General features: G+C 44.4%; 2 protein-coding genes across 3 annotated transcripts in view; both read left to right on the top strand.

Annotated features, from left to right (window-relative positions):
* LOC126993065 (uncharacterized) overlaps positions 1-10,151 on the top strand; it is a 32,566-nt gene extending 22,415 nt beyond the window's left edge. For both annotated transcript variants that reach the window (XM_050851895.1, XM_050851894.1), the window contains exon 4: positions 6,989-10,151. In XM_050851895.1, coding sequence (XP_050707852.1) covers positions 6,989-7,180 — 192 coding nt within the window. In that variant the 3' untranslated portion in view covers positions 7,181-10,151. The remainder of the gene's footprint in view (positions 1-6,988) is intronic.
* A 134-nt stretch (positions 10,152-10,285) lies between these two features.
* On the top strand, positions 10,286-14,917 carry LOC126993064 (uncharacterized). The gene is made up of 3 exons (XM_050851893.1): positions 10,286-12,084; positions 12,184-12,480; positions 12,679-14,917. Exons 1-3 carry the CDS (start codon positions 11,438-11,440, stop codon positions 12,818-12,820), a joined length of 1,086 nt encoding a protein of 361 aa, XP_050707850.1. The 5' UTR covers positions 10,286-11,437; the 3' UTR covers positions 12,821-14,917.
* The last annotated feature ends 10,959 nt before the right edge of the window (positions 14,918-25,876 follow it).

A 25,876-nucleotide genomic window follows, 5' to 3' on the forward strand; every position in this document is an offset into this window, starting at 1 on the left:
GACTTTTGCAATGTTTACTCGCACGTACAAATGTTCAACGTTACTGTTTCCCGGTGTTTTGTCAGTGGGTTGCAAATAGCTTTTGACATAAAGGGCGACGCCACCGCCTCTACGGTTTACACGATCTTTGTTGAAGAGTCTGTAGCCATCTATGTTGTATTCGGAACTTAAATCAATATTTGTGGTGTCGATAAATGTTTCGGTTATAGCAATTATGTCAAAATTTTCTGTTAAAGCAAGACATCTCAGTTCATCAAATTTGTTTCTTAGGCTACGCGCATTGAAACTAAGGATTTTAAGTTATCTAGAGGCTTAGTAATAGAGGTGGTGGTACTTGCGGATCACGGTTACGGGTTTGTTGCGATGCACGGCGTCTATTTACACGGGTGGGGTGGAGGGACGTGGCCGTGACTCGTTTTTTGTTCGGATGACACGCACTGCTTCGTTGAGGAGCCTTCCGAGTCTGGCTGCCCCGATGGGAGAAAGGTGCAATCCGTCCCTGTGAAAGAGCTCATTTTGTCCATAGAAATTGTCCCATGTGTTGAGGAACTCCACGTCAAGCTCCCTGCAAAGAGTCTGTAAGCGGTTGTTTAGGCTGAAGGCCTTACTGAAAAAGTCGCTCTCCGCCCAAGTCCGTGGTAGAACTCCTGAAATCAAAATGTTAGGGGATTTAGTCTTATACTGCTGGATGAGCCTACGGTACTTCTCCAGGAGTTCATCAGACCGGGTCGTGGTGATGTCGTTCGTACCTGTGTGAATAACAAACAGTGAATCATTAGTAGCCTGGGGGGAGATCTCCTCAAGAGCAGCAGTTATGTCGTCGATCCCAGCACCAGGATAGCAATAGTTCCGTCTTCGACGAGGAACTCTGCCGCAGAACTCAACGACCTGCTGGCGAATCATGGAGTCACCCACCAGGAAGGTGCTCTCCTGCCACAGAGAGAGAGAGAGAGAGAGAGAGAGAGAGAGAGAGAGAGAGAGAGAGAGAGAGAGAGAGAGAGAGAGAGAGAGAGAGAGAGAGAGAGAGAGAGAGAGAGAGAGAGGAGGAGGAGGAGGAGGAGGAAATGAAGGGAGGGTAATGGTGGTCCACTTAACACCTTGACTCTAATCCCACAATTGGAGACAAGAGATGTGGCAGTGTGGTACGGGAGGAGAGACCCCCGCAGAAACCCCCCAATCCGCCAGTTCCTCGTGGATTCACTATACTACTACTACTACTACTACTACTACTACTACTACTACTACTACTACTACTACTACTGCCCAAGCTCTCTCTCTCACACTCCCTGCCCAGTTCCCTCTCTCTCCCTCCCCTCTTCCCTCTCTCCCTGCCCAGTTCCCTCTCTCCCTCCCCACTTCCCTCTCTCTCCCTCCCTTCCTCCCTCTCTCCCTCCCCACTTCACTCCCTCCCTCCCTACTTTCCATTTTATCTCCCCACTTCCTTCTTTCCTTCCCCATCTCCCTCTCTCCCTCCCCACTTCCATCTCTCTCCCTCCCTTCCTCTCTCCCTCCCCACTTTCTTCTCTCTCCCTCCCCACTTCCCTCTCTCTCCCCACTTTCTTTTCTCTCCCTCACCTCTCTCCCTCTCCACTTCCGTCTCCCTCTCCACTTCCCTCTCTCCCTCTCCGCTGGATTATGTTTATCCATTAACTTTTTCCTCAACAGTGACTCATCGATGATTACCAGAAAGTTAAAGGTGTAAATGCTCACTTATTCTGCCGCGAGAAACACTCACAAAATAAAAGAATGATGTCGCCGGGCTAAGGTGTACTCTGCTCTGTGGTTTTAAATGGTGTACATACCTAGTTGTATTTACTTAGTTGTGAGATACATGATACACATGGGGTCCTGTCTCCAAATCTCAGTTTATCAAGTTTAGCTTAACCCGTCCGCTGTGATGGTCATGGATTTGGCCTTCACTGGTAGCCTGGTAACATATAGTCCCAGGTCTTTCTCTGCCTCTGTGGTGGATAGTGGAGTGTTTCTCATGTGGTATTGGTGTGCTGGATATCCCTTCACTGGTAGCCTGGTAACATATAGTCCCAGGTCTTTCTCTGCCTCTGTGGTGGATAGTGGAGTGTTTCTCATGTGGTATTGGTGTGCTGGATATCCCTTCACGGGTAGCCTGGTAACATATAGTCCCAGGTCTTTCTCTGCCTCTGTGGTGGATAGTGGAGTGTTTCCCATGTGGTATTGGTGTGCTGGATATCCCTTCACTGGTAGCCTGGTAACATATAGTCCCAGGTCTTTCTCTGCCTCTGTGGTGGATAGTGGAGTGTTTCCCATGTGGTATTGGTGTGCTGGATATCCCCTCCCAAGGTGCAGGACTTTACATTTTCTTCATATTGAATTGTAGCAGCCACTTTTTGTCCCATTCCCGTAGCTTGGTGATGTCTTCTGGTAGGAAATCCATAGTCAAGGGGCTAAGGTGTTTTATATTACTCATGACAAATCAGTCAAAAGTCTATTATTTCAGCAAAACAAATCTGGTGCTAGGAAAGTTGTAAATGGGAAAACTGGGTGAAGTTTCTGGGATGGAGGCAGCAATCAGCCCCTTATATGGGTATGTATTTCAAGATCACTTAAATAATGCCATTTTTCAGACACCAATTAAATGCTATTGGTGAGACACACTACTTTTTTTCAGTTACATTTGCTCTCATGAGTGGTCAAACCTACAAACAGTGATGTGTTCTGTTGAAGGATTACAGATTTTTTTTATGACTGAAGTGGCAGTGGTGCTTGCAGAAACACAAGACTTAACAAACACCCACAAATGTAACCCGTCCACTGAGACTGGCACGGATTTTGCCTTAACAAACACCCACAAATGTAACCCGTCCACTGAGATTGGCACGGATTTTGCCTTAACAAACACCCACAAATGTAACCCATCCACTGAGATTGACACGGATTTTGCCTTAACAAACACCCACAAATGTAACCCATCCGCTGAGATTGGCACGGATTTCGCCTTAATAAACACCCACAAATGTAACCCGTCCACTGAGATTGGCACGGATTTTGCCTTAACAAACACCCACAAATGTAACCCGTCCGCTGAGATTGGCACGGATTTTGCCTTAACAAACACCCACAAATGTAACCCATCCACTGAGATTGGCACGGATTTTGCCTTAACAAACACCCACAAATGTAACTCATCCACTGAGATTGGCACGGATTTTGCCTTAACAAACACCCACACACACACACACAGACACACACACACACACACACACACACACACACACACACACACACACACACACACACACACACACACACACTCCTCCTCCTCCTCCTCCTCCTAAGACAAACAAGCAAAAATCTTCAGTTTCCTCCCAAGTGGATGTACCGTCAGGTGTGATCCAACAGGACGAATTGGGTGTGGCAATGAAGAAAATACTATACGTTATTGAGCATCAAGATGTTGGATTTCTCAAATTTGACATGTCTAGGAAAGTGACTATATCAGATGCATTGCAGACAGAAATTTTAATGAGAGGCTCAAGTTTTTTCCAGTATATGTCCGGGGCATTGGCAGTTAAAAACAAGCGGTCAGTGACTACAGCACGGTTCAAAAATGCCTTGGCAAAAGAAAAGGAGAAGTGCTTTGGTCTTGGTTAGTCTATTCAGCTGTCAAAAGTGCAGTGTTTTGCTTCTCGTGCCTACTGTTTCCCTCGACAGAGACTGCCAGCCACTGTTCTTCCCTAGAGCTAGAGGGAGGTTTTAGCAGTTGGAAAGAGCCAGAAAAAATCATTGCACATGAAAATAGTCAGAGACATCGTGATTCTTTCACCTGATGGAAGGAAATGGAAAGGCGCCTTGTTGAAAAGGAAGGACTAATTGACAAACAGCTTCAAGGGCACATTGCCACAGAGAAGGAATAGTGGCGACAAACCCTCAAGAGAATTCTGCACTGTATTAGATATCTGCCCAAACAAAATTTAGCACTGAGAGGTCACAGAGAGAATATAACCTGCACTGAAACAGATGAAAATAATATTGGAAATTTCAGAGGCCTTTTAAAACTAATTGTAGAGTTTGATCCTGTCATGAAAAACCATCTGGACTATGTCTGTCAAAATCCAAGGTCCCCTTCATATTTGTCTGCTGAAGTCCACAATGAATTCATCCAGATTATTGCATCTACTGCTGGAAGCACTTTACTGAGTGGCATCCGAAGAGCTGAGTATTACGGTATAATGCTTGATTCAACTCCAGACGCTGCACACAGGGAACAAATGTCAGAGATCATAAGATATGTGGAGATAAACTATGAAGAAAAACAGTTTGTGTGAAAGAAAGTTTCCTTGGACTTATTCAAGTACACCAAAAGGATGCAGCAAGTACTGTAAATGTAACAATGCAGCAGCTGGAGAAAGATCACTTGCCTTTTGAAGACTCTCGTTCTCAGTGTCATGACTATGCTGCTGTCATGTCTGGACACAAATAAGGAGTACAACAAAGACTTGTTACAGTGAACCCTAAAGCAATATATGTGAACTGTGACAACCACTCATTAAATTTGGCTGGGGTTCATTCCGCTAGTCATGAGGTGGTGATGGTCACATTTTCTGGAACTGTGCAGGCAGTGTATGTTTTCTTTTCAAGGTCGACCTATCGATGGGAGACACTGAAGAAGAATTTACCTATATCTGTGAAAGCTGAATCTGAAACACGCTGGATGGAGTGCTAGAGCTGATGCAGTTTGACCCATACATGAAAATGTGGGGGATTTGGTCCAACTTTTAGAGGCCATGGGAAGTGATTTGAAGGAGACAACAGATACCAGAAGTGAAGCAACACAGCTGTTGAGCAGAATTTTGGCATTTGATTTCTTTGCTGCACTAAGTTTCTGGAACATTTTATTTACCAAGATTGACAGAGTCCAGAAGCGACTGCAGGATCCAAAAATGAATTTCCATGAGGCAGCACAAGATATCCAGGCGTTGCAAGTTTATTTCCTTGCTAATCGGGAGGAGATCTGCCAGACATCTATCAAAAAAGCAAAGGAGCTCTGTCATGCTTGGGATGTAAGAATTGACAGACGACGTAGAGTGAAGAAAAAATTGCCTGGTGAAACTGGTGATGATGCAGACCTCTCAGCAGAAAATGAGATGCAACGTCTGCTAAAAGGTACTATTGACAGAATGCATAATGAAATGGGCGAACGGTTCATCAGATTGCTTAGCTTGGATTCAAAGTTTGGCTTTCTTTTGGATATTAAGGAGTTGCTATCTACAACCAATGAAGCATACATCACAGAAAGGTGCGTTGATGTGGCAAGTTTCTGTGACACTGACCTAGATGGCTTGGAACTGTTCAGTGAAATTGTAGATTGCAGAATGCTGCTTAAGACACGAGATGATGTTCTGATCACTAACACACAGGAATTACTTTGTTTCATTGTACAATATGGGGATGAAAGTGTTTTCCCAAACCCTCGGGTTGGCCTTAGATACTGCTGACCATTGCAGTATTAATTGCTAGTTGTGAGCGATCATTTAGTAAACTGAAACTTATCTTGTCGTACCTTGGAACGTCTATGGGGCAAGAAAGGTTGTCGGCCTTAACTCTACTAAGTGTAGAGCAAGAGATCGCAGACAAAATAAACTTTGATGACGTGGTAGATAAATTTTCAGCTGTAAAAGCTAGAAAGATAAATACATTGTGTCGTGCATCAGTACTTGATATCCTTCAATTCATTGTCAACCCTTTTCTTTGGTTTGGTTTTCTGTTATCAATATCTGTCTAATTACCTTTACCCTTTAAAGCTTTATACCGTTTTATTTCCTTGCATATTGTTGACCCAAAGCATCCAGCACTTTAATCTTTTTGTGTTCATTAGTTTGCCACATGCTAAAACATTCTCTAAAGAAAAGTAAGGTTTATAATTAGTGAACTAATTCATCTTTGTTCTTATCAGATTTCTTTCCAGGCATTATAACTATTCAGTCTTTCCACAAAATACATTTTTTTCTAATATTAACTTCTATACCGGCAACAATTTGTACATTTTTATGATTTTCTTAGCCCCTGTTTTTACTAAAGTTTATCTCCTATTTTAGTCATATCTGTTTAATTTGCCATTTGTCTTTGGTTATTAAGAGTTACTGGTTGCTGTGATGCCTTACTATAGTCTACATTTTATTTATCTTATCAACATTTTGGAATTTATTTATTAGGGCTAATAATTAATATAATTAATTAATTATATCTATTATTAATAAAATAAACTATTTTAGTTTGCGAATTCGGTTTGTGTTCTATCATTCCAGAATATTATTATGCAAATTAGAATGCTTTGTTTTCAACACAGTATATCTGAAATATTAAAGGCCAACATTTCCTGCCAAGATTAGTACACTCAAATGAAAAGAGCCCTTCACCCCTTTGGGGGCGCCATAATAGACTTTGCCCCCGGGCGCCAACAACCCCACGACGCCACTGACAGAGCCACAGGGATAGGAGACTTTGGCCACCTCCATTCCCCCCCATTCCTTCCCTCCCTCCCAAGAGTATATAAAGGAAAGGGAGTAAGGGGAGAGTAAGGAAGAAAGGGAAGGAGGAAGGGACGAGAGAGAGAGAGGTGATTGAAAGGGAAGGGAAGGAAAGGAAGTAAGAGGAACGGGAAGAGAGAGAAGGGAAGGGAAGGGAAGGAAGGAAAAGGAGAGAGAGAGAGAGAGAGAGAGAGAGAGAGAGAGAGAGAGAGAGAGAGAGAGAGAGAGAGAGAGAGAGAGAGAATGGGAAGAGAGAGAGAAGGGAAGGGAAGGGGAGGAAGGAAAAGGAAGGGAAAGAGAGAGAAGTGGATGAAAAGTGATGGAAAGGAAAGCGAAGGAAAAGGAAGAGTAGAAAATAAAGGAGGAAGGAAGAGGAAAGGGAAAGAGAGATAAGAGGGGACAAAAAGTGTTGGAAAGGGAAGAGGGGGAGACATAATCCTTTCCCTCACCAAACCACATTCTCACACCTCGGCACTTTCCAGGTATTTGGAGGAGTACAAGTTGAAGGACCGGTGCGCCGACGGAACCATTGTAGCCGTGCCGTGCTCCCTGCCAGACAACACCAACACCAACACCACTGCAGGGAAAAAGAAGAAAAAGAAATGTGTGGTGTGTGTGTCTCAGGCTGGGAAGGAAGACGCCACATTATCACACCAGGAGGAATCACTCAGTAGCCTTCAGAACGGTGGTGTCAGTGAGGGCTCAAGGACAAAGAGAAGGAGAGGTGTGGTGTGTGTGTGTCTCAGGCTGGGAAGGAAGACGCCACATTATCACACCAGGAGGAGTCACTCAGTAGCCTTCAGAACGGTGGTGTCAGTGAGGGCTCAAGGACAAAGAGAAGGAGAGGTGTGGTGTGTGTGTGTCTCAGGCTGGGAAGGAAGACGCCACATTATCACACCAGGAGGAATCACCCACTGGCCTTCAGAACGGTGGTGTCGGTGAAGGTTTAAGTACAAAGAGAAGGAGAGGTGAGGTGTGTGTGTCTCAGGCTGGGGAGGAAGAGGAAGGAACTGTACAGGAGAAGCAGGAGGAAGCATTTAATGGCCTCACGAATGGTGGTTCTGGCTCAAGTACCGACGTGAGGAAGCAGAGGAAGCAAACTCGAAGGAGAGGGAAGAAGAAGAAGTTGAAGGGAGGCGATGAAGTGGCTGTACCTAAGAGGAAGAACAGGGATGAATAGAACATGAAAAAAACACCAGTTACCCCTCACAATGGCAGCGTTGGCTCAAGTACTGATGTGATTAAACATAGGAAGCAAACACGAAGGAGAGGGAAAAAGAAGAAGTTGCAGGGAGGTTATTAAGTTGCCGTGCCTTAGAGGAGGAACAGGGATGGATAGAATATGAAAAAAAACACTAGTTACCTCTCACAATGGCAGTTTTGGCTCAAGTTCTGATGTGATGAGGCACAGGAAGCAAACCCAAAAGAGAGGGAAGAAGAAGAAGTTGAAGGGAGGCGATGAAGTGGCCGTACCTTAGAGGAAGAACAGCGACAGATGGAACATGAAGGAAGAAGAGAACACTAGTTACCCCTCACAGTGACAGCACTAGTGAAAGGAAGAGAAAGAAGGTGGAACAGAGGGAGTGTAGTGTGGCTTGTGTGTGTTGAACTTAAGAAGGGACACACTGCAGGGTTTGAACAAGAAGAAATGATTACCTCACAATGACAGCACTAGTGAAAGGAAGAGAAAGAAGACAAAATGGAGTTGTGTGGCTTGTGTGTGTTGAACTTAAGAAGGGATACACTGCAGGGTTTGAACAGGAAGAAATGCTTACCTCACAATGACAGCACTAGTGAAAGGAAGAGAAAGAAGACAAAACAGAGGGAGTGTAGTGTGGCTTGTGTGTGTTGAACTTAGAAGGAAGACACTGCAGGTTTGAGCAAAGAAAAACACTTACTGACGATGGCTGAGTGGTCGGTGCCTGGATGCCATGACCCCAAGGACCCAGGCTCAAGTCCCTCTGCAAGACACTGACAATTCTTAACCATCGGCCAGTGGTGGAACATTACCCACATGCTGCCCAGGTCTTCAATCAACCTTGACTTCAGCGACTTCGGTCAAGAGGAGCACCGGGGGGCAGCATGGGCCAAGCAGAGTCATACATCACAGCAGCCACTATAAATTAAATTCGCCTGTGCCACGAACGGACTGGGGTCTTCCAAGTGGTCCCTCGAGAGAGCCTACTGGTGCTATAGGCAGAGGAGAAGGAGGAGGAAAAATGAAAAGAGGAAGAATTCTGTGGCACTGGTGAAGGAGTAGAAGGAGGAAGAGGATAAAAAGGAAAGAGAAAGAAATCTGCAGCTACAATGGAAGATAGGAAACACAGCAAAAGAGACACATGAAGAGATTGAAGGAAAGGGAATGGACAGTTACGACAAGAAGAAGCATTTAATAGTCCTTATAATGGTGGCACTGCTGAAGAATAAGAAGGAAGAGGAAGAAAGGAAAAATATGTACCTTGTGATTTTGGGCTGTGAAGAAGCTGAAGGAAGGCAAAGTAATGGAGGGAAGAGAACAGTCAGTCAATTACAACAAGAAGAAGCACTTACTAATCTACAGAATGGTGGCACTGCTGAAGGAGAACACAAAGGAAGAACAAACAACACCAGACCTGCTGGTCCTTATGAGGCTGTTTGTGACAAGCTACACTAACTATCTAATCAAAGGTGGAAGATGAAGGACAGCAAAGGCGAAGGCTCCTTCCCACCCCCCATCCCTCCAGCCAAAGCTGGCAAGAAAGGAAAAAGAACCATGCAGCTTGGAAAAACTGCATGGAAATTTTATAGGAAAGAGGAAAGAACTACCATTACTGCTACCACTAACCGGGCGATAAAAGCGGACAAGGACAAGAGGAAAGAAGGAAGAAGAGGAAAAAGGAAAGAGAAAGAAATCTGTGCCTTGTGAATTTTATGCTGTGACAGTTACAATAGGAATTACACTTACTCTCCTTCACAGTGCTGGCATGTGCTCAAATTATGACACACAAAGGAAACAGTCGCCTTCACCATTACTCTTTCCTTCCTCTCCACTCTTACAAACACTTCTCCCTCCCTCTCCCTCTCTCTCAGCCAAACACTGTCATGGAGCCATCTGGTCCCATAAAGCACTAGTGGAAACAATCGCCTTCATCATTACTTTTTCCTGTCTCTCCACTCTTACAAACACTTCTCCCTCCCTCTCCCTCCCTCCCAGCCAAACACTGTCATGGAGCCATCTGGTCCCATAAAGCACTAGTATTTTTAGAATGGCAAAAACATGTATAATGAGCTCACAGCGAAACAGTGCGCGCGACCTTTTGTATACTCGGACTTTTGTCACGGCGGAAAACATACATGATATACAGACAAACAGACAACATTGAGGGGAGGCGATGAAAAGGCGGTCCCTTCAACTTGACGGGGGTGGAAGGAAGTGTGAGAGATGAAGAAGGAAGGAGAAAAAGAACATCCCATCACAACACTGGTGCTAAGAAAAGACAAAGAAGAAAAGTAAAATAAGAAAGAAAGGTGTAGCTTGTGGCTCTCAGGAATGTTAGTTAGGCTGTGACACTTGCAATAGAGAAAACACTTTAGTGGTGGCGTGGACTCAAGTTCTGACTCACACGAAGAACAGCTGAAACAAATATGAAATAAAGTATGTGTGTGTGTGTGTGTGTGTGTGTGTGTGTGTACCTATTTGCAGTATACAGGGCCTCAGCTCAAGCATGGTCAGTCCTGTCTCCCAATCTATATTTGTCTAGCTTTTTCTTCATTTTCTGGTCACTGCCCGCCTCAACAAGGTCTTTGCTTAGTCCATTCCATGTATCCACACTCCTCTATGGAAAACTGCATGTCTTTCAACAAGTCCCCTTTCTCAATTTCTTACTGTGTCCTCTTAGTTGCCTCCTCCCTTCCATCGCGATTAAATCATTTCTATCCAACACTTCCATGCCACTCGTATTCTCTCATAAAAATTACATCTCATCCCTTCTCCATTTTCATACAAGACTAACCATCATATTTTTTTAACATTTCGGCGCCCAAGCGCACAGATTCAACAAGGCTTTCGTATGAGTTGTAGGAGGCATTTCCAGGGGTAGTTTCATGGCCCTGGTGGTAGTTTGACCCTTCTTCTGTAACAAGAACTTAAAATACCACCCTTTAGAGCTCGACTGATCTCCTTTTATGCCTTTGGAAATAGTTGATGCGAGGTGTTTGAGAATACCAACCTTATTAGTATCTCCATCTCTCCAGTGCTTTCATCTCCTTTATGACAATCTTCTCTCACTTAAAAACTAATTATCATCCTTCTCCATTTTCCTATAAGACTTAATGTATCCATCTCTTTGATCTCAATGTAATGAACTCCATCTCTCTGATCCTTTCCTCTCTTCCTTCTCGTGTTCCTTCGGGTTGTCTTTAGAGGGAGAATTAAAGGTTGGAAACTGGACTCTGAACTCAGACCCTCAGAGCTCAGCATTCACCACTTCCAGCCATTGTGTAATATAGTGATATCTGTAGAAGTAGTAGTAATAGTAGTATCAGGTCCTATGCATGCTTCTGATATATTCCAAATTTCTTCTTTTCTCTTATTTTTACATCATATTTCTCTCTCCTCTGTGCCGGCTCCATTCAAACAAGACTTTCCGTATCTCCATATTTATTCAGTTAACTTACATTGTGTTTACATTAATGCGAGAGAGAGAGAGAGAGAGAGAATATTTATGTGTCCGGGGTTCATGTGTCTGTGGGGTTTGTAAACATACTGTGGGGTGACATCCTGTGGGGCCTGTGGCTGAGAGAGAGAGAGAGAGAGAGAGAGAGAGAGAGAGAGAGAGAGATTTATGTCACTCAGCATTGCACTGTCACTATCAGGCTGCTCCTAACATGTCATTCACTGGAGGTCACTGATCAGGTGTGTGCAGCCAGGCTTGGGCGCCAGATTTGACCCAATGTGGACAAATTTCCCACGTCCACACATGAGGTCAATCTGCCGCCCATGCCTGGCTGCAGACACCCACCCTAATCAGTGCGCTGCTAACACGTCCGCTGCGATTGGCACAGATTTGACTTTCACTAGTAGCCTGATAACATATACTCCCAGGTCTTTCTCTGCCTCTGTGGTGGATAGTGGAGTGTTTCCCATGTGGTATTGGTGTGCTGGATATCCCTTCACTGGTAGCCTGGTAACATATACGCCCAGGTCTTTCTCTGCCTCTGTGGTGGATAGTGGAGTGTTTCCCATGTGGTATTGGTGTGCTGGATATCCCTTCACTAGTAGCCTGATAACATATACTCCCAGGTCTTTCTCTGCCTCTGTGGTGGATAGTGGAGTGTTTCCCATGTGGTATTGGTGTGCTGGATATCCCTTCACTGGTAGCCTGATAACATACACTCCCAGGTCTTTCTCTGCCTCTATGGTGGATAGTGGAGTGTTTCCCATGTGGTATTGGTGTGCTGGATATCCCTTCACTAGTAGCCTGATAACATATACTCCCAGGTCTTTCTCTGCCTCTGTGGTGGATAGTGGAGTGTTTCCCATGTGGTATTGGTGTGCTGGATATCCCTTCACTGGTAGCCTGGTAACATATACTCCCAAGTCTTTCTCTGCCTCTGTGATGGATAGTGGAGTGTTTCCCATGTGGTATTGGTGTGCTGGGTATCCCTTCACTGGTAGCCTGGTAACATACACTCCCAGGTCTTTCTCTGCCTCTGTGGTGGATAGTGGAGTGTTTCCCATGTGGTATTGGTGTGCTGGATATCCCTTCACTGGTAGCCTGGTAACATACACTCCCAGGTCTTTCTCTGCCTCTTTGGTGGATAGTGGAGTGTTTCCCATGTGGCACTGGTATGCTGGATATCCCTTCACTGGTAGCCTGGTAACATACACTCCCAGGTCTTTCTCTGCCTCTTTGGTGGATAGTGGAGTGTTTCCCATGTGGTATTGGTGTGCTGGGTATCCCTTCACTGGTAGCCTGGTAACATACACTCCCAGGTCTTTCTCTGCCTCTTTGTTGGATAGTGGAGTGTTTCCCATGTGGTATTGGTGTGCTGGGTATCCCTTCACTGGTAGCCTGGTAACATACACTCCCAGGTCTTTCTCTGCCTCTTTGGTGGATAGTGGAGTGTTTCCCATGTGGTATTGGTGTGCTGGATATCCCTTCACTGGTAGCCTGGTAACATACACTCCCAGGTCTTTCTCTGCCTCTGTGGTGGATAGTGGAGTGTTTCCCATGTGGCACTGGTATGCTGGATATCCCCTCCCAAGGTGCAGTACTTTACATTTTTCTTCATTGAATTGTAGCAGCCACTTTTTGTTCCTTTCCTGTTGCTAAGTGAGGTCTTCTTATAGGAAATCCACAGTCAAGGGGTTAACGGTGACAGCATCGTCTTAGTGCCAGCCAGACAGTGATGGTTCCCAGGGCAGCCAAACAGTGACATAAACTGCTGTGGGAAGCTTTAAAATTGGTGCATCAGGAATGAGAGCATTTCAAGCTTACGACACATATCCCTTACATAAAATCAAAATATATTAGTATTTCCATGAGAGAAAGAGAGAGAGAATCCTTTTCCCAACTCAGACTTTGGTGAAGAGATTAAATTTGTATTAGTATTAAGTAAATAAATAAATGATAGAAAAAAATGGCTTGAGTCTAGGCCCCTGAGAGAGAGAGAAAGAGAGTGTTGTGCTTGCCACTCATCTTTTTCTTGTATATTTGAATTCGTGAAGCATCAGTGACGTGGCAATAACAGTTTAAAATCTCAAAGTGTGTACCTCAGTGCTGGGGATGGACCCGGACCCTTGCAATAAAAGTTGGGGCAGCACATCAACAGAGTCCCTTATGAGCAGCTCCTCCTCCTGTATAATATGGAAGCAGAAGGAAGTGTAAATGAAAGTAAAAGTGTGTATTGAACAAGTGCATTAGTCTCATCATCAGTCATCATTCCCTCAATGTCCACACTGTTAGGCTGGGACGTCAGGTGTAGTGCCGCAGAATTGGCCCCTGGCACGATGGTTGAATTTGCTTGCTGCCCTGGCTTGTACTCTGAAGGCCTGGGTTCCCTCAGTGCACGTACGAGACTAGTGAAACATTATTATTATTGTTATTAGTATTATCTGTCATGGAAATACACAATGACAAAACTAATGCATCTGTTCAATATACACCCATACCTTAATATACTTTCTCTTGCATGCAAATTATAGGGGAAGGAGATGGGAAGATTTAGAAGAGGAAAAATAGGAGGAGGAGGAACTAAGGAAAAATATTATCGATGAGGATTTGCATGAGAGGAACGAAGGAAGAAAACATAGAAAATAAGAAAGGAGGAGGAACACAAAGGAACACAAAGCAACACAAAGGAAGAACAAACAACAGCAGACCTGCTGGTCCTTACGAGGTTGTTTGTGACAAGCTACACTAACTATCTAATCAAAGGTGGAAGATGAAGGACAGCAAAGGCGAAGGCTCCTCCCCACCCCCCCATCCCTCCAGCCAAAGCTGGCAGGAAAGGAAAAAGAACCATGCAGCATGGAAAAACTGCATGGAATTTATGTAGGAAAGAGGAAAGAACTACCATTACTGCTACCACTAACCGGGCGATAAAAGCGGACAAGGACACCAGTATTCGAAAGAACTTAACGTTATTACGACAATGAGTAATATCTAAGTTGCTGGTTGGATTCAAAACACTTGTCTAATCTATTCTTGAAGGCCGTAACTGTTGTACTATCAACGACATCACAAGGTAGAGAGTTCCAAACATTAACAACTCGATTGAAGAAGAAGAAGTGTTTAGCTTCGTGCGACGAGAATATTTTACCACTTATCTTCAAATTGTGATTTCTTCTTGTTCTATTTGATCGATCAATTGTAAAGTAATCTTCCGCATTAATATCACTGAATCCTTTGAACATTTTAAACACTTCTATTAGATCGCCTCGCATTCTTCGTTTTGATAGGCTGAATAAATTTACTTCTTTAAGCCTTTGTTCATATGACAAATTTATCAACCTATGAATCATCTTTGTTACTCTTCGTTGGACCCGTTCCAACTTTTCTATGTCTTTTCTGTAGTAGGGAGACCAAAACTGTACACAGTACTCTAGACGGGGTCGAACCAACGAATTATACAGTTTTAATATTACTTTTTCCGATTTATTATTAAAGACTCGTCCGATGAAGCCAACCAATTTGTTTGCAGTTTTAACTACCTCTGAACAATGCTGACCGGGCTTTAAATCGCTTGATATAGTGATTCCAAGATCCTTTTCTTTACTTACTGCAGAAAGTTGTTGGCCATTCATTACGTACCGAACGCGATTGTTATTTTTTCCGATGTGCAACACTTTACATTTGTCAACGTTAAATTTAATTTGCCATTGATTGGCCCAACGTGCAAGTCGATCTATATCTAATTGTAAAGCTTCTTCGTCGAGTATCGCAGTTACTTTACTAGCAATTTTTGTGTCATCAGCAAATTTTGATACTTTGCAAGTGAGCCCATCATCGATATCATTAACATAAATTAAGAAGAGCATGGGGCCAAGCACTGATCCTTGAGGTACACCGCTTTTGACATCGAGCCAGTTAGATGTAACACCGTTTGAACTACTCTCTGTTTCCGCTCAGAGAGCCAGTCCGCAAGCCAATTGTGAATGTTAACCGAGATACCGTGCGCCAGTAGTTTGCTGAGCAATCGTTGGTGGGGGACCTTATCAAATGCCTTTTGAAAATCCAGATATATGATATCTACTGATCTGCTTTCATCGAACACCTCAAAAATATAGTGAAAAAAATCAAGTATGTTAGTCAAACACGAACGTTTACTACGGAAGCCATGTTGCGAATTATTTATTATATTGTTTTCTTCGAAGAATTTCACCATATTGTCGCGAATGATAGTCTCCATGAACTTACAAACAATAGATGTCAGGCTAATTGGTCGATAGTTTCCTGGATGAGACTTGTCCCCCTTTTTGAAAATTGGTGTGACATTTGCAAGTTTCCAGTCCGACGGAACTTTTCCAGCTGTTAAAGATTTATTGAATATGATGGAGAGCGGTTTACAAATTTGATGTTTGATTTCTTTTAAGACCCTAGGGGTAATTTTGTCTGGACCAGGAGCTTTGCTTACTTTAATCTTTTCAATTGTGCGTAAAATGTCACTTTCTACGATGAGCACGCCACTTAACATCTTTTCGGTCCTTCTAACCTCCGGCGGTTGAGGTGATAAACAATCTTCGTCGGTAAATACGGATGCGAAAAAGTTATTTAGGATTGTAGCCATTTCATTTTCATCGTTCGACTGGTTACCATTTTCATTTGAAAGCGGTCAGATACCACAAGTGATTGACTTTTATTATTTACATAGCTGAAAAATTCTTTAGGATTAGATTTACTTGTTTCCGCTATATATTCTTCAAGATTTTTCTTGCTTCGTTTTATTAATTTCTTGGTTTCGCGGCGAATTCTGTCCAACTCTAATTTGTCAGCCTCGCTCTGAGATGATATGTACCTACTGTATACGTGTTTTTTAAGAGATAGGCTATTTTGAATTTCGTTATTCCACCATTTGGGTTTCTTCTTAGAAGCTGAACGTCTGTTACGATAGGGTACGCATATGCTTATGGCATTGTTCAATATTGTGGTGAAGGCCCCCCAAGATTTATCAATATCTGTTTCCGCCGTGATTTCAGTCCAGTCAGAATTATTTAGAATTGATCGGAGTCTTACGAAATTCGCTCTCTGATAATCAGGCACCTTTTCTTTACTAGGAGTTACTTTACTTTCTTTCATATTGATGCTGAATGTGATTGTTCGGTGATCGCTAGAACTAAAAATTGGACCAACATTTACTTCGTTAACTAGATCAGCTGTCGTTGAAAAGATAAGGTCAAGTATATTATTTTCCCGAGTCGGTTCTTGAACGTGTTGATGTAAATCACTTTCTAGTAAATTTGTGTACAGGTCGAGCCCTGCATGACAGTTCAACGGTTCACCCATCTTTTCACTGGCAAGTTAAAGTCCCCAACAATTACTGCCTCGCAACTGCTACTTGTTTCTAATAATAATTCACTTAATGCGTGGTCGATATCAAGAGTCTGCCTTGGCGGTCTGTAGATAAGTCCAATTACTATTTTACGAGATTTATTTTAATTTCAATGAAGACCGTGTCTACATTGGTTATAATATCTGTTTTCACGGATACTGGATGGAGAGAGTTGTGGATATAAAGATAACGCCTCCACCCTGTCTGTTCTCTCTTTCATGACTAAAAATGGTATAACCCGGTAATCTATATTCCGCAATGAAATCTCTATTTGAAGTGTCTATCCAAGATTCTGTGACTCCGATGATGTGATAATGATTTGTAGCTGCGAGGACTTCTAAGTCTTCAAATTTGTTACGTAGGCTACGAGCGTTTACATAGCAAGCTTTAATGTGATTCGAGTCGGGAGTTTTGCGGGTTGAGTGCACCCTTACGGTGGAGCTGCTGGTGTTCTCGCCTCCGCGTTTTTTGGCTTTCGAAGAGCCACTTGGTCACAGAGCAGCCTCCCGAAACGGGCTGCTCCAACAGGGTTTAAGTGAATGCCATCAGGAAGGAACAAGTCTGAATCGTAGTAAAATTTGTTCCACAAGTTAGCGAACTGGACGTTTTCTTGTGAGCAAAGGGACTGAAGTCTGTTGTTTGTGCTGAAGGCCTTACTGTAAAAGCTAGATTCGGCACCGACCCTCGGGAGGATTCCTGAGATTATGATGTTACTGGCATCCGTTTTACGTTTATACTGCTTGATCATGCGGCGGTATTTCTCAAGCAGTTCCTCAGAAAGGGTTGTCTTTACTTCATTTGTCCCCGCGTGAATGACAAAGAGGGTGTTTCGGTCGGCATTTCTCGTGACATCATCGCACGCTGCGGTGATGTCGTCCAGTCTGGCACCTGGATAGCAGTAACGTTTTCTGCGTACGTTTGATGAACGACCACAGAACTCAACCAGCTGGCCACGCACCATGGAGTCCCCAGCTAGGCGAGTCTCGAACTCATCCTCCATGGTGTCTGCCAGCACCTGGAACCTATTGAAGGTAGTGGGGGTCAGTAAATCCTTGGTTGCATGCTTCGGTTTGGCTCCATTCCTTACAGGTTGGAGCCCGACATCCTGTGAAGCAGGACGAGAAGCGTTAAGTGGGGCAGGCTGGAAGTTGTCCTGTGAGGCAGGCTGGGAGTTAGCCTGTGAAGCAGGCTGGGGGTTAGCCTGTGAGGCAGGCTGGGGGTCAGCCTGTGAGGCAGGCTGGCAGTTGTTCTGTGAGGCAGGCTGGGGGTTAGCCTGTGAGGCAGGCTGGGGGTTAGCCTGTGAGGCAAGCTGGGGGTTAGCCTGTGAGGCAGGCTGGGGGTTATCCTGTGAGGCAGGCTGGGAGTCAACCTGTGAGGCAGGTAACTCGTCCTCCCGTGAAGCAGGAGGGTCGTCTGGAGAGGGCACAGTCTCAGTGGAGGGCCTCTCCACCATCGATGGTGGAGTCACTGCCACATTTGTTAAAACAAATTCCTGAAGGGCTACAAATTTCTTTTCAAGATCATTGTGCTTAACTTTCCATTCAGTCACAGCCTTCTGAAGATGTAATCTTTGAACGCAGAGGCGGCAAGTTTTACTCAGCTGGAAGAACTGAGCTGCAAAACGTCCGGGACAGACGTCACACTTAAGGTTCGAAGGCATTGTTAGAATTTTAAGCGAGTTAACAGTTTGGGCAAATATTAAAAGCGTTTTCGAAATAACTTAAATTGTGACCATAAATTGAATTGTATAAAAATTGTGCATGGAAAATAGATACTGCTGTGTTAGATGCCTCCAACACTGGGAGTTCGCTCCCACAGGGTCTTGAAACGCCTCAAAGACCAATCGCTTGTCCTGAGCCTCGGTCACGAGAGAGACTTTCACAACCCGGCGCTTTTCAGCTATTGTCCTCGAAGTTTTGTCCCATAGCACGGGGCCGGCGTAGTCACACAGAGCAGAGCTGGCAAGGGAGGAGAGGAACCAGCAATTCGTTCCCACTTTCCGAAACGTCTAACCCAACTCTGCGACCCTTTCGAGGCCTGGCCAGTGGCACCTGTCACCAGGTGTTCTCCACCAACTCTAGAGAGTATCAGACGCCCTTCCTGAGAGACCAAAAGACTGAAATATTCCTTGAGTATAAGAAAAACCCTCAGAAACTCCACCTAGAAGCCGGGAGGTACAACCTCAAATGGCCCACGGAAGATATCTCTTTCAGGAGAAAACAAGAACCAGCTGTTATGCAGAATAGAGATGGGAGTACCGTCGATAGAGGGGAGGGACGGGGAGCTCACACCGACAACTGGTTCCCAGGGAGGCTTTTATTAGTGTAGAGGTCGAGGAGGAGGAACAGAAAAGGAGGTGAAGTGAAAACTGTGAAAAGACAAATATAAGAAAGACGTAAGTTTAGAAGAGGAGGAGGAACAGGAAGAAAATTATAGCTAGAGGAGGATCCGTAAGAGGATAAATGACGGACGAAAATAAATGATGGAAATAGAGAAAACAAGGAAGAGGAGGAGAAGGAGGAGGAAGAGAGAAGTATAAGAAATACATAAGTTTAGTAGAGGAAGTGGAGGAGGAGGAGGAGAAATGACGGACGAAAATAAATGATGGAAATAGAGAAAACAAGGAAGAGGAGGAGGAAGAGAAGTATAAGAAAGACATAAGTTTAGAAGAGGAGGAGGAGGGCAAGTAGGAGGAGAAACGAAGGATAAAATTAAGGAAGGAAATAGAGAAAACAAGGAAGAGGAGGAGGAAGAGAAGTATAAGAAAGACATAAGTTTACAAGAGGAGAAGATCGAGGAGGAGGAGGAGGAGGAGAACAAGTAGGAGGAGAAACGGAGGAAGAAAACTAACGCTGGAGATATAGAAAAAAAGGAAGAGGAGGAGGAGGAACAGAAATGAAGATGGAATGAAAAACGGAGAAAAGGAAAAATATATAAAAAAAAACAAGAAATAATAAGCAGGAGAATAAAGGAAGAAAGGGCAGAAAGGGGGAGAGAGGAAGGAAGAGGAGAAGTAGAAAGGAAAAAGACATAAAATTATAGAAAACGAATCCTAGGAGAGGAAGAGGAGGGGTCAAAGAAGGAGGAGGAGGAGGAGAATGAGCAAAGTAAGAAAAAGTAAGAAAGGAAAGAGGAAGGAGGAGGAGGAGGAGGAGGAAAAAGTAGAAAGGAAAGAGAGATAAATGAGAGAAAAATGAATCATATAGGAAGAGGAGAGGGAGGGGAAGCGATAAAGAAGGAGGAGGAGGAGGAAGAAGGATAAAGAATGACATATATCAGAAATGAAGAAAAATAAAGGAAAGAAGAAATAAATGACAAAATAATATAGGAAGAAAAGAAGAAGAAGAAAAAGAAAAAGAAGAAGAGGAGAAGAAAATATATATTCGGAAGGAGGGAAAACACGAACAGAAGGAGAGAGAAGATCTAGTACAAGAGGAGGAGGAAGAAGAGGAGGAAGAGGAGGAGGAGGAGGAAGCTCTTGCTACTATAAATCTTGCAAACTACTACTATTATTACTACTACTACTACTACTATTTCTATTACTACTACTACTACTACTACTACTACTACTACTACTACTATTACTATTATTATTACTACTACTACTACTACTATTACTATTATTACTACCACTACTGCTACTATTACTACCACTACCACATGCATTCACTACAGTAAGGTCTGTATATAATTCTTGCTGTGGTGGTTCTGCTGCTGGTATCTCATTCCCTCCCTCATTCTTGTTGTGGTTCTGTTGTCTCATTCGACCATTCTTGCTGTGGTTCCAATGCACATTCATTCATTCTATTCCCGTCACTGCCTGTTGCTTGCCGCCCGCCTCGCCTGTGAATGGAAGGATGTGTGAATGTGTATGTCATGGGAAGAATGTGTGAACCATCTGTATGTTACGGGAGGGAAGAATGTGTGAACCATCTGTATGTTACGGGAAGAATGTGTGAACCATATGTATGTTACGGGAAGAATGTGTGAACCATCTGTATGATACGGGAAGAATGTGTGAACCATCTGTATGTTACGGGAAGAATGTGTGAATCATCTGTATGTTACGGGAAGAATGTGTGAACCATCTGTATGTTACGGGAAGAATGTGTGAACCATCTGTATGTTACGGGAGGGAAGAATGTGTGAACCATCTGTATGTTACGGGAGGGAAGAATGTGTGAACCATCTGTATGTTACGGGAAGAATGTGTGACCCATCTGTATGATACGGGAAGAATGTGTGAACCATCTGTATGTTACGGGAAGAATGTGTGAATCATCTGTATGTTACGGGAAGAATGTGTGAACCATCTGTATGTTACGGGAAGAATGTGTGAACCATCTGTATGTTACGGGAGGGAAGAATGTGTGAACCATCTGTATGTTACGGGAGGGAAGAATGTGTGAACCATCTGTATGTTACGGGAAGAATGTGTGAACCATCTGTATGTTACGGGAGGGAAGAATGTGTGAACCCTCTCTATGTTACGGGAAGAATGTATGAACCATCTGTATGTTACGGGAGGAAAGAATGTGTGAACCATTTGTATGTTACGGGGAGAATGTGTGAACCATCTGTATGTTACGGGAAGAGTGTGTGAACCATCTGTATGTTACGGGAAGAATGTGTGAACCATCTGTATGTTACGGGAAGAGTGTGTGAACCATCTGTATGTCGCGGGACGGAAGAGTGTGAAAATCGGTGTCATTGCTTAAAAAAATAGATGAAAACTGCTTCGATTTTTTACCATAATTAAGAATGAGAGAGGCCAATGAGGAAGGTGAATGAGATACGGAAGAAAGAATGAGAAAAATGAGACCAAGGAGGAAGTAGTGTTTTATTTTTTATTTTTTTTACGGAAAGGGAACAGCGCATGGGTAAACAAAATAATAAATCCACTTCGTACATTTTGGATGGAGAGGCGTCTGGAAGGGGAGAGGGAAGGGAAATTTTAAAAGGAGAGGGAGATGATGTTACTTTAGAAAGGCAGCCAGGAATGCTGCCTTACCCTGTCTACCCGGCCTACTAAGCAATCACGAGTGTGGAGTCGGATATAAAAAATTTCGACTCCGACTCCAGAAAATTTTAAGGTTACGACTCCGAGTCCACACCTCTCTTAGCAAAACACATCGGCAGAGGGACGCAGTGTCTTTAATATTAATTGCCTATCACGTTTGAACACAGCCTGGCGCGAGACAAGCCCACGGGCTTAGTAAGTTATCACAAGAAACAACGCGATTTAAAAAAAAAAAAGTGCAATTCACGTACGTACGTACCTGATACCACTCGACCCTCAGAGTGGTGTCAACGATACATTTTTTTCCCTTCACAAAAATATTAATGTAAAATACAAATGATGTCTGCAAATGAACCCAATCAAGTCAAACCAATAATCTATAACATATTTATTATTTTAACTCTAGTAGCTAATTTTTTTATAAATTAAAAAAAAAAGCAAATTCCATGAAAGGCTCCTCTGAGACACCCTCGGAAAAATATAACTTGAAACAAACACACCTTAAGTTCCAAGGTCTTCGCCTCCTCGTGCAGTGCCTCGAGAGCATTCACCAAAACCTCCAGCGACACCGCCAGGATTACTGCATCATCGGCAAAAACAAGGTCGGTGACCCTGGTATTGCCAATGGATGCTCCACAATGACTCTGGTCCACAACTCTGCCTAGTATGGTAGTACCCAGTCCACACAAGTGTTGAAAAGCGATGGGGCAAGGACACAGCCCTGCCTCACTCCCGCATTCACGGAAAAAAAGCTGGACAACAGCACTTTGTCCCAGAATACAGGCCAGTCAGCAAACCAATAGTCCTCGCAGGAATCCCACGGAGTCGCAGAGGATCCCAGAGTGCCCCGCGATGCACTGAGTCAAACGCCTTCTTGAGATCGACATAGGCTGCAGGCATCCCCTATCGAAACTCACGTCGGCGCTCCACCAGTACACGAAGCGCTAGGATACTGTCAGTTGTCGACTTACCAAGCATGAAACCAGGGGCGGGATTCATCAAACCATTTACCGGACCTCTGTCTGGTAAGTCTCGCGGTATCTCCGCCCACCCGGTAAATCGGCATTCATCAACCACTTACCGGAGCTGTGGTAAGGCCAAAAGTTACCGCGGCTCCGAGCACCCGTAACTGAGTTACCGCAGGCGTGGTAAGTGCTTAGACACTGCCGCGGCTCATGTTCGGAGGCGATTTTGAGCCTATGTATTATTTACCTCGTGACGTACCCTACACCATCAGAAGCAGAAAAGCATGCAGATTTAGGATCTGGGCTTATAGAAGCGATGTGACGAAAACCAGCTGAGTACGAAGGAGTTGAAGAGAAATAATGCAAGAAAATGTGTACTCCCTATTCATTTAACTTTGATTTTCGTATGTGTATTTACACATTAATGTTACAATTTTATGCTAGTGTGATGCAGAATTTTCTCAGGAAGATGATGGTGGTTTCCATTTTTCTCAAAAGTGAATGTTGGGGTCAGGAAACGGGGTGGGAGTGAGGTGTGTGAAGTCGTCGGTTTGGGATGAACTGGGCAGACCCGTGCACGGCCTCAGGCCGGCTTCACTTGCAGGCCGCACTCTATAGTATGTACGTCTGTGGAACTGTCCACCCACATGACTTTTCCCTACTTGTTAAAACACTGCAGAGGGAATAATGTTCTGTCTGTGACAGTCATCCCCCGTCTCAAGTCTCCAATATTCTTGCTGTGGAGTTTTATGTCGTAAAATTTTGCTCTGACCTCCTCCACACTACTCACGAAGCCACTCGATCACGCCATTCACCTCAGCAGCCACAACTTCCCACGCCCACACCCATTGCTTGGCTGCACCAGTGAGGCATGATGACAATGGCCCCCTAGACAATTTTGGTTGCGAGGGGTTAGAATAATACCCAATCTTGTGATAGCGAGGCACGCAGCTGGCGTTGGCGACGGAAAACTATGAAGGTAACATACAAAAATGTTCAGAATATAGCTAGGCTACATAAGCGAGTATATTTTTATTTCAAGAATAGATATACAAGTAACGTGCATTCATTCGTGAAAAACGGATCTAATTGAGGGATCACCACGCTAATTATTTGTTTTAAGGCAGTATTTACGCCTGTACAATACACATGTCTTGATTTTGAAGTCTGTGTATTAGTAACAAACGACACGTGAAAGCTGAAATACAGCATCAAAGGTCGCACGTGATTGGCTGTCCAGCCCAACCAATCGTTGCTAGGGTGCGAGTTACCGGAGCGTTACCATACCGTTGATGAATCAATCCCGTGTTTGAAAGATGCCGCAGCTCTGGTAGCGCTCCGGTAAATGTGAGAGATACCGGAGGCGTGGTTGGTAAGATTGATGAATCCGGGCCCAGGTCTCTGCAGCTTCAGCAGCTGACTGAAAATCTGCATCAGCAATAGGCGGGCGAGCACCTTGCCTGGCACACTGAGCAGTGTAATACCACGGTTGATGTTGCAGTTGTTGCAGAACAACGAAGTCTCGCCAGGAAGTCTTACGGCGGATTAGCCTGGTCCACGGTGTTATGGAATCGCTCAACACGAGTATATGGCGTTGTTGATACCTGTGCAGAAGGACAGAGATCCAGATCTTCAAGTCCATTGTGCTCCCTGTCTTATTCTATGGCTGTGAGACATGGACACTAAATGGGGACTTGGGGAGGTGGATTGATGCCTTTGGTAATAAGTCTCTACGCAGAATCATGGGATATCGCTGGAATGACCTTGTCAAACCGGTGACTACTCCGTGAGACTAATTCGCGGCTATTACCTGCATAGTTCGTCAACGCCAACTCCGGCTATACGGGCACGTGGCACGCTACCCATAAACCGACCCTGCTCATCGGGCTGTCTCTGTAAAGCCCCGTTCACACTGTGCCGACCCTTGGCCACGACAACACAGCGACTTTTGCATTTGACAAGTCAACTCCCACACTCCAAGAATTTTTTGGCGTCTTGGTATCGTCTACCATGGTTGCCGACTGTTTGGGACATTCGGCCAACTTGTTGGCAGAATGTCTGCGACATGCTGCCAACTAATCTCAAGACGAGTCTCAACGGTCATTTTTTTAAATGGCGCCATGTCTACAGCAACCACGAATCTGCCGGCTGATTGGCCAACAGTCGCAGAAAGTCTTGACGACAGTCTTCCAGATAGTCTGTCAACTGTTTGGCTGACTAGCTGGTCGACAGTTGCCAAGGAGTTGGCCGACGATCTTCATGACGGTCTTCGCGACTGTCTTGGCGGCAGCCTTGCCGTTCCTCAAAATACGGAGTCGCTCTGTATACGAGACTGAAATGTATCTTTCCGTTTTGAACCAATACGAAACGGCATTTGTTCCGTACGGTATTTTATCATCTGAATGGTCAAGCAGATAAAATTTAGTATCTCAATATTGTAGTGAGCGCATTTTTCGGTTAATCACAAAACCAGTCCGTTAAATTTGTCAAAGGTTCGTCCTAAAATACGTGTAAAACACGCGACGTAACGTCCCTCTCCCCTCCCCCTTGCCTCCACCAGCAGCGTGCTGCGGCTGTCACTCATTGCATGCTCCAGAAATTTTAGGGTTGCCACCCGTTCCTCTAAATATGGATCCATTCCGTATTGGAGAGTGAGATGTTGCATTCCACATTTTTCTGACCTCAGGGTGGCAACCCTAGTTGTGTCATTCAACACAAGAGAGAGGCAGCGCGGTGCGTGAGTGCTGTGCGGCTCCCAAGTTTGTGCCAGCGAAATGTAACCATGCCCATAAGTTGTTATTGTGCTTGTGATTACAAAATAAAAATATAAATTTCTTGATGGCGGCAGTGTTAGCCAATATTTCTGAGCCGACAGTCGTCGCGAACGTCCTTCATCAGGCGAAGACTGTCGTCACGACAGTCCCTCATCATTCTTAGGTAGTCGGCACAGACGACTGTGCCGACAGGAAACTGTAAAAAATTTAAAAATGGCCCCGACAGTCGTCACGACTGTCTAAAAACAAGCCAAGACTGTTGACGACTGTCTTGACGACTGCTCCCGACCTCCCTCAGACCTCAACCGGAAGTGACGGTTGGTCCATACTATTGCCGACTCTTGTTGTGAAAGTTTAGCGTGGAATACTTTTTTTGCGCTACCCCTCACGACTCCAGACTCCCGTCACGAAGTCTACGCAGCATTCAGCAACAGTCTCAAGACCTCTTTCAAGACATGCCCGACCCTTTCACATCAACACCCAAGACCTCGTGTAACCTCGAGTCGTGGGTTGTCTTGGCCCAGAGTCGCACAGTGTGAACGGGGCTTAAGGGACATTACTGAGTGGAGGAGGCGAAGG

Source organism: Eriocheir sinensis, unplaced genomic scaffold, assembly GCF_024679095.1.
Source record: "Eriocheir sinensis breed Jianghai 21 unplaced genomic scaffold, ASM2467909v1 Scaffold550, whole genome shotgun sequence".
Lineage (NCBI taxonomy): Eukaryota > Metazoa > Arthropoda > Malacostraca > Decapoda > Varunidae > Eriocheir > Eriocheir sinensis.